The sequence below is a fragment of the Phocoena sinus genome, chromosome 9 (assembly GCF_008692025.1).
Source record: "Phocoena sinus isolate mPhoSin1 chromosome 9, mPhoSin1.pri, whole genome shotgun sequence".
Lineage (NCBI taxonomy): Eukaryota > Metazoa > Chordata > Mammalia > Artiodactyla > Phocoenidae > Phocoena > Phocoena sinus.
The window spans coordinates 12,470,749-12,484,036 of NC_045771.1; the positions used below are offsets into that span (position 1 = coordinate 12,470,749).

Here is a 13,288-nt window from a genome sequence, read left to right on the forward strand (position 1 = left end):
TAGTGGATGGGTAGGAGGTTGAAAAGAAATGTCAGGACAGTGACATTGTCCTGACAGTGACATTTGGACAGTGACAAGTCCAAAGGGAGGCCTGGCAGCTCCAGAGCAAGATGAAGAAGTCATTTAGATCCAAGGAGAGCACAGTATCAGGGCAGCAGCAGAGCTTAAGAGGTAGAGATAGCTGAGAGGAGGTGAAAGAAGGGCAGAAATTGGGTTTGGCCTCAGACCATGGGATTAACAAGGTCAAGAAAGCAGGTACCAGTCCTCTGGTTGAGAACTTGGTAAAACATCTCTCCAGGTATCCCAGATCTGGAAGTGATAGAGGAATTCAGGATACCCAAGAGATTTGGTCACATAGGACAAGGAAGGTTAAAGTAATGTCCCAGCAGATGAAGATTCAGGAAACAACCCCACACTATCCTTGAGTAATACTTTCTATTCCCAAGGTTTAAAATACAATCTATACTTTAATGACGTCTGTGTCAGGCAGAATAATGCCCCCCCAAAATGTCCACACCCTAATCTTCAGAACCCATGAATATGTTACTTTACATGGAAAATGCAGCTTTGCAGATGTGATTATGCTTATGGACGTTGAGATTATCCTGGATTATCTGGGTGGGACCAATGTAATCACGTGGGCCCTTAAAAGTGGAAGAGGAAGGCAGAATATTTGGCCAGAGAGACGTGACAACAGAAGAGGCAGCAGAGATTCAAAGCATGAGACGGACCTACCCCCCACTGCAGGCTTTGAAGATGGAAAAAGGGAGCTACAAGGCAAGGAACATGAGCGGTCTCTAGAAACTGGAAATGACCCTCAGCCACCAAGTAGCAAAGAAATGGGGACCTTAGTCCTACAATCCTTGACAACTTGATTTTAACCCAGTGAAATCTGTCAAATTTCTGACCTACTACTAGTACTGTAAGATAATAAATTTGTATTGATTTAAGGTAATACAATTTATTGATTTAAGGTGTTTGTGGTAATTTGTTACAGCAGCCACAGAAAACTAATACAACTTTTAAATCCACAGCCCCTAAAAGAACTGCTTTTTATAATGGGATTTAAAAACCTTCAATGGTGTCCAATTGCCCTGAGAATATCTAAACTTATTAGAATGGCATCCAAGCCTCCTTGATACTTCCCACCAATCTCATCACACTTCCAAAATAGAATTTCTAATACTGTCTTGCCACTTGGCATTGCTTCCTGACCCTGTGAAATGTAAATCAGGTTAAAAAGAATGTCAGAGGAAAACATTAAAAAAAAAAGGCCAACATCCCCTTTCCTTTTAAGGTAGCAACCTGGTCAAGGCACAACCTTAACAAACTTAGATCCATTAAAAAAAAATTCCTTGAGTTGAAGTCAAGCCTTCAAGTGTTGAATGCAAAGGCAACAATATTCCAGGCGAAGTAGTTCCTCTACTCCCATTGCCTATGACTTAGGCATAAATAAATCATATCAATCACTCTTAGAAGTAGATTGCAAACTGTGCTATGTTCAAATGTGTGAAAACTCCCTTAAATGCTGCCATGCGGCTGCTGTCTCCTCAAATGATGCAAAGAACAATTATGCAATAGAAGCAACAAGAAAGATTAGGACTTGTTTAAATCAAAATTACTGCCAATATGACAAAAGATAACTCAAACAGCAGTGTAGATCTGGATCACCATTCAAAATCATCTGTCCTATAGCCTCAGCCAGAGGATGACCAAAAGGAAGTCTGAGAAATGAAAATTAAATCCATAGTCCCACCTGTCAGAAAATTATCAATTCTGCAAAACAAGCAAGAACAAACCACAACCTATCTGGAAAGAAATGACCACAAAACTTTCAGAATCCAGATGGAAAAAGAAACACTGAATGCACTCTGTGCTCCAAAGCCAATTAAAAGTGACCAATCCTTATCCATTGCCCATTTCCAAAAGCTCACCCAGCAAAGATCACCCAATTTATAATCATAAGAGCTAGCCCTTAAAAAACCTTCTGTAACTCCCCTTCTGTGGACATCACTGATGTTCTGTTCTTAATAAAGTTTTCCCTAGCTGAACGATTATTAATAAATGACTCTGCTCTTGACATAGGCTTTCCTGATGATTCTGTGCAGATTTTAACAGCTTGTATCTAAAGCGAAGGCTCCACTTATTCACTAGATCCCATCCCCTCTCTTCTAGTCAAGAAAATCACTCTGGTACTATTTCTCTTTTGGTCTCTCGGTCTCTCAGTCTCTCTGTCTCTTTCTCTCTCTCTCTCTCTCTTCCCCCTCCCATCAGTCCCATCAACACAGAACCATGTTGTTATATCTCCCATTAAAAAATTGTATTTAGATCTCATGTCCCCTGCCCCGGCTGCTATTCTCTCCTACAATTTATAGCAAAACTTCTTGAAAAGGTTGTCTATTTTCACCAATTCCTCTCCATCCCAGTCTCTTGATCCAACTCAAATCTGGCTTTTGCACAGCACTCCCTCTAAAACTACTCTTTCTAAAGTCACCAATGACTTGTATATTTCTAAATCCACAGGTCAATTCTCAGCTCTCATTTTACTTGACATTATCAACATCAATTGAAAATGTTAGTCATTCCCTCTTCCTGGAAACATTTTCTTTACTTGGCCTCCAGGACGTCATCTTTTTTCCATCTATCTCACTGGCTACTTCTTTTCAGTCTCCTCTATTGATTCCACCACATTTCTCTAACCTCTTAACGTCAGAGTTCCCCAAGTTTTAGTCTTGGCCCTCTTCTCTTATCCATATCATCCACTTCCTTACTGATCTATGCTAGTCTTAAGATTTTAAATATGATATATAATCTAACAGCTCCCAAATATATATCTCCAGTTTGGACTTTTCCCTTGATGTCCAGTCTCATGTATTTTACTCATATAGTCTACTTTGATATCTAATATATATCTCAAACTTAACATGTTCAAAACTGAACTCCAAGTCTTACCCACAAGTCAACCAGCCTCACCCACGATCTTCCCCATATGAACTGATGACAAGCTGATGATCCTGCGATTTACTCAGGCCAAAAATTTTGGAGTCACTTTTGATTCCTCTCATCTCTCATATCTTATATCTAATCTATAGGTAAATCCTGCCAGGTCTATCTTCAAAACATTTCGACAATCTTACCACATCTCCCTGTCTCCACTGCAACCACCCCGGTAAACTTGGAGCAGTGCAATATACCCCAACCCATTTTATTCTTCTACTTTTGCCTTACTAAATTTAACCTATTCTCAGTACAACTACCTAAGTGGTCTTTTAAAACCTAAGTCAAGTTTTGTCACTTGCCTCTGCTAAAAACCCACCAATCGTTCCCCATCTCACTCAGAATAGAAGATAAAATTCGAACAATGGTCTATAAAGTCCCTAAAATCATGGGCTCCATGGCCCCTTTGACCTCAGTGCCCACTACACCCTCTACTCCAGCCACAGTAGACTCCTCGCTCCTCCTTGAACACATTAGACACTTTCTTACCTCAAACTTTTACACTTTCCCCAGGTTCCTGCATGGCTACCTGCCTCACTTCCTAAAATCTTTGTTTAAATATTTTCTTAGTGAAGTCTTGTCTGACTAACCCTATTTAAAATTAGGATCCCACTTCTGGTGGAAGTGCATATTCATTTTCTACAAAAATTTGGCAGTGCATATATGATAAACCTTCGAATTATGCACATTCTGCCTTCTACCTTTAGAGTTTTACAAGGATGTTTGCTGCAGCACTGTAGAGAGCAAAAACTGGTGGGGTGGGGGCCAGAGAGTATCGCTAATTTCTCAAAAGGCAGTACCACCATACACAATAATACGTGTGATCATTTAAAATGGTGTTGTAAAAGAATATGTATTGTCATAAAAATTATAAGACTCAGTTTATGAAATAGTATATATGTTATGGCTCCATTTTGGTGCCCATAGCTGTTCATTCAACAATATCTACTATTCTAAACACTGAAGACACAAAGAAAACCAAAGAAAAAGATTCTTGTCCTCAAGGAGTATACATTCTAGTTGAAAGGTACAGGTAGTTAAATTTTAAAATGTATGTCAGATAAGTACTGTGAAAGAAAACTAAAGTGGAATTGGGAGCACTGGGGTAACATTTCAAAGAGAGTACATATTGAGATTCATTTGACAAGGATCCCCAAAACTTGAGCAGGTTCTAAGAATTCTCCTTGGGAATGCAGAAAATAGAGTTGAAAGGTGTTTGGGAAAGGTGGTGTCTGCTCTCCTAGAGATATCATGATAAATAGAGAACAGTGAAAATGCCACGATCAGGGGTGAGAAAGTGAGGATGAGGAATGTGTTTATGACAAGTTGTAATAATAAAGTGTGACAAAATGTGGCTCCGGAGCCTGAATGTACCCAGAAGGCGATGATGATGAATGGACAAAAGAAGGGAAGAGGGTAAGGGATCCATCCAGGAAACATCCAGGACATGGATCTCAGGAGTAAGGATTTGGATTGGTTACTGCTCCTGTGGGGATACTGGGAAAACCCAAAGCCAGTTTGCAAAGCTAGGGGCCTTGAAGTGAATGCTGCTGTCATCAGATGTTCCTCCAACTCTTTTACTAGTTCCTCAGAATTATCCAGTGCTGAATAATAAAACCTTATTAAAAGAAAAAAAGCCTGAACTGTTGATACCTGTTTTTTAAAGTTATCTTTTACCTTATATTCAAGATAAGTTCATCTCAGTGATACTATGCTAAGAGAACTTCAATGAGATTAATACTCTATTTTTCTTAACCTTTTTTGCACATCTGAATCACATGAGGAACTTTAAAAGACATAATGCCTGGGTCCTATCTCAGAGATTCTGATGTAATTGCTCTTGCGCAAGACCTGGGCACTTGGGATACTTTTTAATCTGCCAAAGTGATTCTCATATGCAGCCAAGATTGAGAACCTGAAACTGACTTTCACCATGAAGCTTGTACTAACTAAAGCTTTCCCAGAATTTTATAGCACACTAGAGGCTGCGAAAAATGGTTTTCTGAAAACCCAGGTTTACTAGTTTCATACTGCTATATAGAAACACACTAACGTTTGGGTATTGACCTTATATATAGCTACATTTCTAAATTAACTTATTTCCTAAAATTGTTTAGATTATTGGGATTTTCTATGTAGACAATCATATATTAAAATAATGAGTTTTATTTCTTCTTTTCCAATACTTACATCTTTAATTTCTTTAATGTGTCTTTAAGTGTATAATTCAGTGGTTTTTCAAATAGTCACAGACTTAAGCAATTATTACCACCATCTAATTTTAGAACATTTTCATGACCCTGATAGAAACCTATACCCGTAAGTAGTCACTACCCAATACCTCTATTCCCCAGCACCTGGAAACCACTGATCAACTTTCTGGTTCTATAGATTTGCCTATTCTGGACCTTTCATAGAAAGGGAATCATATAATATGCAGTCTTTGCGACAGGCTCCCTTCAGTTAGCATAATGCTTCAAGGTCTATCTGTGTTATAGCATGTATCAGTACTTCTTTCCTTCTTATGGCTGAATAATATTCCATCGTATGAATATGTGTGTGCATGTACACACACACACACCACATTTTGTTTATCCATTCATTGGATGATGGACATTTGGGTTGTTTCCACTTCTTGACTATTATGAACAGTGTTGCCATGAACATTCATTGGTAAATTTTTGTGTGGACATATATTTTCATTTCTCTTGGCTATATACCCATGAGAGGAATTGCTGGCTCATATGATAACTGTATTTAACATAAAATGTAGAAGTTCTTGAAGTCACTCTACTAGCTCCCACTAAAGGAAAGCCCCTCAGCAAAGTTTTCAGCTTTGCTCTTAAAATGCTTATATATTGCTAACGTTTTCTCTTTGAGAGAAAGTTGCCTCCAGTGGTTCCTTTCGTCTTCAATCTATATGCTTAATTTTTTGGACTGTTTCTCCTATTTCCATCTTTTTATTGCTTCCTGATACCTTCTGAGAGAGTTCTTTGAGCTGACCTTCCAGTTCATTCATCGACCGTCTGCTGTATCGATTCTGCTACTTAACCTCACTGTTGAGTACATTATTTCATCTAATTTAAAAATACATATTTTAGAAGCCAAAGGGAAATCAGACTTTTTTTCACCACAGGACCTGTCATCTAGGGCAGGTGTGTGACCTAGAATCAGCCAACCAGAAGCTCTTAGCTAGGGCTTATGTACTATGACACAAAGGGACACATTCACAGAGGCAGTGGCACTGTCTAGGACATAATGCTGACAGTTGAAATGTGAGTGTTGCTGCCAGCATCAGTCCCTCTAGAGTGACTTGGTTGTGTTCTCAGCTGTTTAAACCCTCTTGGTTCCCATTCTGATGTTGACTCTCCAGACTTCCCATTGATTCTAAAAGATAGCCAATTTCCTTCCAATAAATTAATTTCCTCCTTAAGTCATTTCAAGTTGGACACATGAGTTGGGATGTGGGAAAAGTACATGAGAGTTAAAGCACTAATTTCTACATAGTTAGATTCTGTAGACACTGTCATAAGTTATGGTTCAAAAAGTAAAGTGAAAAACATATTACTTGAAGTTACAAAATTAGTAATCAGAAGAATGACAAGTAAATAAAACTAATCAAATATAGGAGAGGGGAATAAATTTGGGGTTAAGTGAGATGATTCCCAAACTTTGATGAATGGGATTCAAAAGTTACAGTTTCAAAGTTGATAAACCAAGTAAGAAAGGCAAAATATTATTTAGAGATGTGAAAGTAATCACCAGAAGAACTAAGACAAATGGTAAAATGTGACCACATCTGGGCAGTGGGACTAATAAGGAGTGGAATGGGAAATGCTGCTGTACATTTTCTACCTTTCTGTATTGTTTACATCTTTTTCCAGTCCCCCTCTAGGCTGCACCATCAGAGATCATACCACATAACAGAAAGGGAAGTAGTAAGACCTACACACATACATACACACTTATGCGCATGAACATGGATCCAGCTGCAGCTCGGAGAATGCAAACTATAAAAGATTTAATTACAGAAGATTCAATTCAAAAGCACAGATTTGCCTCCAGATTTGTTTTCTTGGATAAAACACAAAGTAGCCTCACATCCATCATGAGCTAAATCACGCACGGAAAAGGAAGGAAATCCAACCCCAAAAGATGACTGGGAAAACGCAAGTGTTTTGTCCCTAAGAAAAGCAAGTCATAGATACTTCAGTCTGTCATGATTTTGGATCTTGACTCCCAGGCATCCCACCAACACCAAACATGAAAGATTAGTTGCTTATTTCACCTGTTTAAAAATACTCTCAAACTTGAGCATTCCACAGGCTAATCCCGGCATGAAGTCTTACAAGTATGAACAAGAGGAACTTAAGGTTTACTGGTAAAAGCACAAGACTTGGAGTCCAAACATTTGGGACTGTTTTATCTGACTGTTTACTAGTTGATGATGTTAAGCAAATCATCACTCCAGCCTGAGTTTTGTCATCTATAGAATGGGGATAGAGTTGCTATTAAAATCAAATGAGATAATAGACTACATATAAGAATACCTGATAAAGTGTAAAGCCCAATACAAATGTTAGGTTATTATCATTATGACAGCTGGTCACAACAGAGAGCTGTACAAAAATAGGCATGGCATAGTGGAAAATTCATTCTACTACTAAAAATATAACCCTAGAGAAGCATCTCCATACTTGAAAAGGATGAATATTATCATTTCCAGAAGACAAAGATGGTGCTTGACCTCACACAGCTCACAGTGACATCAGTGGAGCTATCCCTCCCTTGAACTATGACTAACATCCACATGTGGCTAGCACATACCTCAGTTCACAGCTTTGGATAAGGAAAAGACATGTGTTAGAACATGTTAATGAAAGTAGAAGTGAAAAACAAATTTTAAGTATATCAAGTATTGTCCTTTGGATTACAGATCCTTTAGAACTGAACCAAAGAAAATGTGTTCAAATAAGCCTAAAAAGAAGGCTGAGAAAGTATATACAAAAATGGACAAGATTCAAAGGAGGGAAAGGCAAAGCTAACTCTTTAGCAAAGTAGTGTGATATAAAGGAAAGAGCCTTGGACCAGGAGTCTGAAAAGTTAGTTCTGGCTCTCTACAAAACTCTGGGCAGGCCATTGCCCTCTCTGGGCCTCAATTTCTCTATAATATATAAAAGGAGTTAAAAGACTAGTAAACACAGCTAATCAATCATTTACAAAACATTTATTGTTTATTATGGGCCAGGTAATATTCTAGGCACCAAGAACTTAGGAAGAAACAAAAACAGACACAGTTTCATGGATTTGATGTTCTAGATGATCTCCATCCAACTCAAAGACCCAACATTTAACTCTGTTAAAACAGAGTTTTAACTCTGACTTTAGGCTGTAGAGAGGCCAGAGTGGACAGTCAGGATGGTCAAATGACCAAAGAAAATAAGGCTTGACCTCTCCAGGGAGCAATGTTCTTTTGGGGAGCAGAAGCAAGTGCCCCTCACTCCCATCTTGCCCCACACTAGGTCCTGGGCTCAGAACGTAATACCAATTGTGGCAGCCAACTGATTTTTATCCTGAAAGGCAAGTCTAGGGCTCAAAGAAACTCCCAGAAATAGAAATATATTTTGTTTTATTTTTCAGTTAGATAACGAGACCAACTACAGTAGAGAAATGGGAAACTTATTTGGTACTTTTTTTTAAGCTTATCTAAAATGACTAAAATTAACAGATAGATGAAATTTCATAAAAATTAAGGATCACTATATTAATTGTTCCTAATCTTGATTTAATAGGAAAAACACAACTTATTTATGTAATTTTAAAGGAAATGAATTATTTTCTGTATATAAACAGAACATAACACCTCATTTACCAAACATAAAGCCCTAGCCTTGATTTCTCTCATATATTAAAATAATGTACTTTGCATTGTGAAAAGAGAAACAGTATTGATTTTTATTCTGCATTTTCTATTGTCCGTTTATTGATATAGCGTTAAAGAAGGAAAACTTTTACTCAGCCATTAAAAAGAATGAAATACACACACTACTATATATAAAATAGATAACTAATAAGAACCTACTGTATAGCACAGAGAAATCGACCCGATACTCTGTAATACCCTACATGGGAAAAGAATCTAAAAAAGAGTGGATATATGTTTAACTATAACTGATTCACTTTGCTGTACACCTGAAACTAGCATAACATTGTAAATCAACTATACTCCAATAAAAATTTATTTTAAAAAAAGAATGAAATAATACCATCAGCAGCAACATGGATGGACCTGGAGAGTATCATACTAAATGAAATAAGTCAGACAGAGAAAGACAAATATCATATGATAGCGCTTATATGTGGAATCTAAAAGAAAAAATGATACAAACAAACTTATTTACGAAACAGAAACAGACTCACAGACATAGAGAACAAACTTATGGTTAGCGGAGGTGGGGGAGGGGGAGGGGGAGGGACAGATTGGGAGTTTGGGATTGATATGTACACACTGCTATATTTAAAATAGATAACCAATAAGGACCTACTGTACAGCACAGGGAACTCTGCTCAATACTCTGTGATAATCTAAATGGGAAAAGAATTTGAAAAAGAATAGGTACATGTCTATGTATAACTGAATCACTCTGCTGTACACCTGAAACTAACACAACATTGTTAATCAACTATACTCTAATATAAAATAAAAATTTTTTTTAAAAAGAAGGAAAAATTTTAAATATGTAAAAGTCAGCCCCCTTTTGGAGAGCTATCAAAAAAGTGTCTCAAAACAGTCTCCTGACCACTCCTTTCTCTCCAAGTATATACTGTCTTCCACAGGATTCTCTGACAAGTCTGCTTCATCCTGGGATTCCCCATGATCAATATGACAGAATGAAGAGAAGCGTAGGCAGCGATGAGTGTCTCAGAGATGAAGAGAGCGGTAAGATCAGCAGGAAAAGACCTGGAGGTGATGGAGAAGGGGCTGGCCAGGATGTAAACTATGTAAAGTATAAGAAAACAGCCCAAGGACTTCAGGACAGTGATGTGAGCCTTGGCCTGAGCATCTCTCCTGCCGACTGTATGGACATTCATCTTCCTGCGGTGTCTACACAAAGAGACAATCCGCATCCCAGAGGAAATAAGCAACACCATGAAGGGCATTATACTTCCTGTATTGAGCCATAATATATACAGATAGTGCCAGTTTGAAGGGGGGTATAAAATGCTGCTGTTTCCGTGGGAAGGATCGGAGAACTCTAAGCTACCCTGGACTATAAGTAACAAACTGATCATGAAGTACACCAGAAGGCACCAGTGACTCAGGCAACAGGCCCTCTGCTTCAGCCACAAGTAGACAGGGTGTTCAAAGGTCATGATCTTCCTGCAGTAGAAGACACTGAAAAAAGTGGCAAACCACAGGCTGGTCTGGCTTACTAAGACCCAGAAGACATTGAGATAGCAAAGCCAATGGCTGCTCTGGAAAAGCAGAAACAGACTTAAGTCCACCATAATCAACCACTGTAGAAGAAATCAACAGACAGCCAGGCCCAGGACAATGAGGTTATATGAGGACCCCTTGAATTTTCTGAGCCGTTCTCCAAAACTCCAAACCACGAGGACTCCATTTCCAACCAGGCCAATGAGAAATTCAGCCACTGCTACCAGCATTAACAGTCCTAGGACAGCAGTCAGCATGGCTGGGGAAGTCTCTCACTGCTGTCTCAGCAGGTGCTCTGCTTCAGTGCCGATGAATGCGAAAGGCTCCTGGCTGAACTGCAGACTCCCTGAAGAGGATACAACACTCACAGTAAATTTTCATATCACAAAATCTGGATTTGGTCTTACCCTTCTGTAACCTGTCCTCAAGCATAGACTGAACAGCTGTGACCAGGAACAGAGAGTTTAGAAGTTATAAACCCCTCTATATTTGCATCCACATGAATGAACCCTGAACAAACCCTGAGACTAGAGATTTGAAAACGTATCAGAAACACCAACTCTCCTTCTCAAGGGTCATGGGCTAACATCTAGATACCAACACATAATATAATAAGATCTCTCAATAAGAAAGACCAAAACAGTCTTAGGTTCTATACAGTGCCAGATGTGAGCTCATTCATATAAAAAAGAAAATTTATTTTCATAAAAAGAACTTTGAACATATAGGCATGAAAGCCAAATAAAGTCAGAAATTAAAAATATATTCCATTATTAAAGAGAGAAGTAGGGGAAGTTTGGGGAAAGAAAACAATCACAGAACCAAAACATACTTTAAGTGCCAAATAATAAAAAATATAGGAGGTCAGGTAGAGGAGCCATTACTATTAATCAGGATCTTTGAGATCATCTGCCCTTTATGATCAATTATCCACACACACTTGACTTAGCATATATGTCACATCAAGGTCTTAGAGGAAGGAGATGAGCTCAAAGAAGTGAAAAAAGACTAGCAGAGTAATCAAGAAATATAGGAAAAGTGCTTCATTTACTGTTCAGATTCCACCTACCTTGGGACCAGACAAATGCAAATGTGTTTATGGGAGGCTTAATTCTAAGATGGCGCCCAAGGTTCCCACCCTTTGGTGTACATACCCTGAATAATCCTTGAGCAGGCGTGGGACTGTGAATAACATGGAATGTCACTCCTGTGATTAGGTTATATTACATGGCAAAGATGAAGGGCTTTTGCAGATGTTATTAAGGTCCCTAATCAGTCAAGTTTGAGTTAATCAAAAAGTAGACTATCCCGCGTTGGCCTGATTTAATCAGATAATGTCTTGGAGGAGGAACTGGGCCCTCCTGCTGGGTTTAAAGAATCCAGCTGCCATGTTGTGAGAGAGCCACATGGTGAGAAACTGTGGGAAGCCTCTAGATGCTTAGATTGACCCCACCCCACCCCCGAATCCCACCACCTGACAGCCAGCAAGAAAACAGGACTTTGTCCTACAAATGCAAAGAACTGAATCCTGCCAACAACCAGTAAGCTTGGCAAGCTCCAGAAAGAACACAGCTCCAGAAGGAACACAGCCCCAGAAGGAACACAGCCCAGCCAACATCTTAACTGCAGCCTGTGAGACGCTACACGGAGGACCCATGTGGGCTGTGCCAGGAGTCTTGATCCACAGACACTGTGACATAATAAATGGATGTTGTTTTAAGCTGCTAAATTTGTCTTGCTTCACAAAAAATAGAAAACCAGTACAGTGTTCAAAACAGGCTAGAAATAACTATGAGGAAATGAGAAGAAAGTGGAATTGGACTGGAAAGAAGGAGAAAGGCCAGGCTTCTTAGGAAGGCAGCACGGGTGTAGTAAAAAGGTTCTGTTCCAGGTGCCAGCACTGCCTTGGGCACTCTATGAAGCTGCAATCAAGCCAGCACCCTCTCTGGGCCTCAGCTGTTCTACTAGTAATATAATCGCTTGTGGGACCGGATTTCTATCCATTAGGTAAGACGTGCAGAGCGCTTTCCATGTGCCAGGCAGTGGAGGAGGCACAGGAACACAGCAGGGAGCAGGCCCTGCTGCCAGGTTGCACACATTGTGCACCACCCCACCCAGCTGAGGGCCTGGAGCCTGAGAACTCTGCCTGCAGCTGTGGAGAGGCAGAGGGGAAGGTCATAACTGCCACTGGCCAGAAAACTTGGATGAGGCATGAACCTCTCCAAGAGTAAGGCTTCTACAGTGACTTTTGGATGGCAAACAAAACTGCCCTTCTCTCCCACCCTGCCGCACTTGAGGTCCTGAGCAGTGGAACTTCATGCAAAGCATGGCAGCCAACTGACGTGTATCCAGAAAGCCTGTTCTGGGCTCAAAGAAAAAAAAAAAATCACTAGAAATATAAAGATGGTTTCTTGACGGGCTGCTTTACAAGTGGTGTTAAGAAAGGCTAAACCACGTAGAGAACTGAGATAATTAGTTAATTCTAATAAGAATAATGTTTGTCTAAAAAATATCTAGCAATTAATGCACAGGTTCATCTTTTTCTTCACACACATTATCTCAAAATTATACCTATTTTCTACTTCATCTCATCAGGGGATACACAGTCTCTACTGGCAAAGAGAAATGGATTACCTGCAATAATTTAGAAAAATGTGATCCTTTCCATGCAAAACATGAGAACTCAGTTTTGACTTCTGGAGTTTACTAAAATAAGCACTTTGCATTGCTTAGAGAGCAACAGCTCTGGTTTCTATTCTATTTTGCATGTTACTCTCTCATTTTATTTCAAAATTAAAGAAGAAATGAGAAGAAGAATTGAGAACAAAAATGTAATTAACTTGACAATTTTAC

At 39.2% G+C, this 13,288-nt stretch overlaps 1 protein-coding gene across 1 annotated transcript; it reads right to left on the reverse strand.

The window, feature by feature from the left end:
• Nucleotides 1-9,744: 9,744 nt before the first annotated feature.
• On the reverse strand, nucleotides 9,745-10,692 carry TAS2R5 (taste 2 receptor member 5). Its single transcript, XM_032643797.1, is given in 1 exon segment — nucleotides 9,745-10,692. A coding segment is annotated over 1 exon segment (948 nt).
• Nucleotides 10,693-13,288: the final 2,596 nt, after the last annotated feature.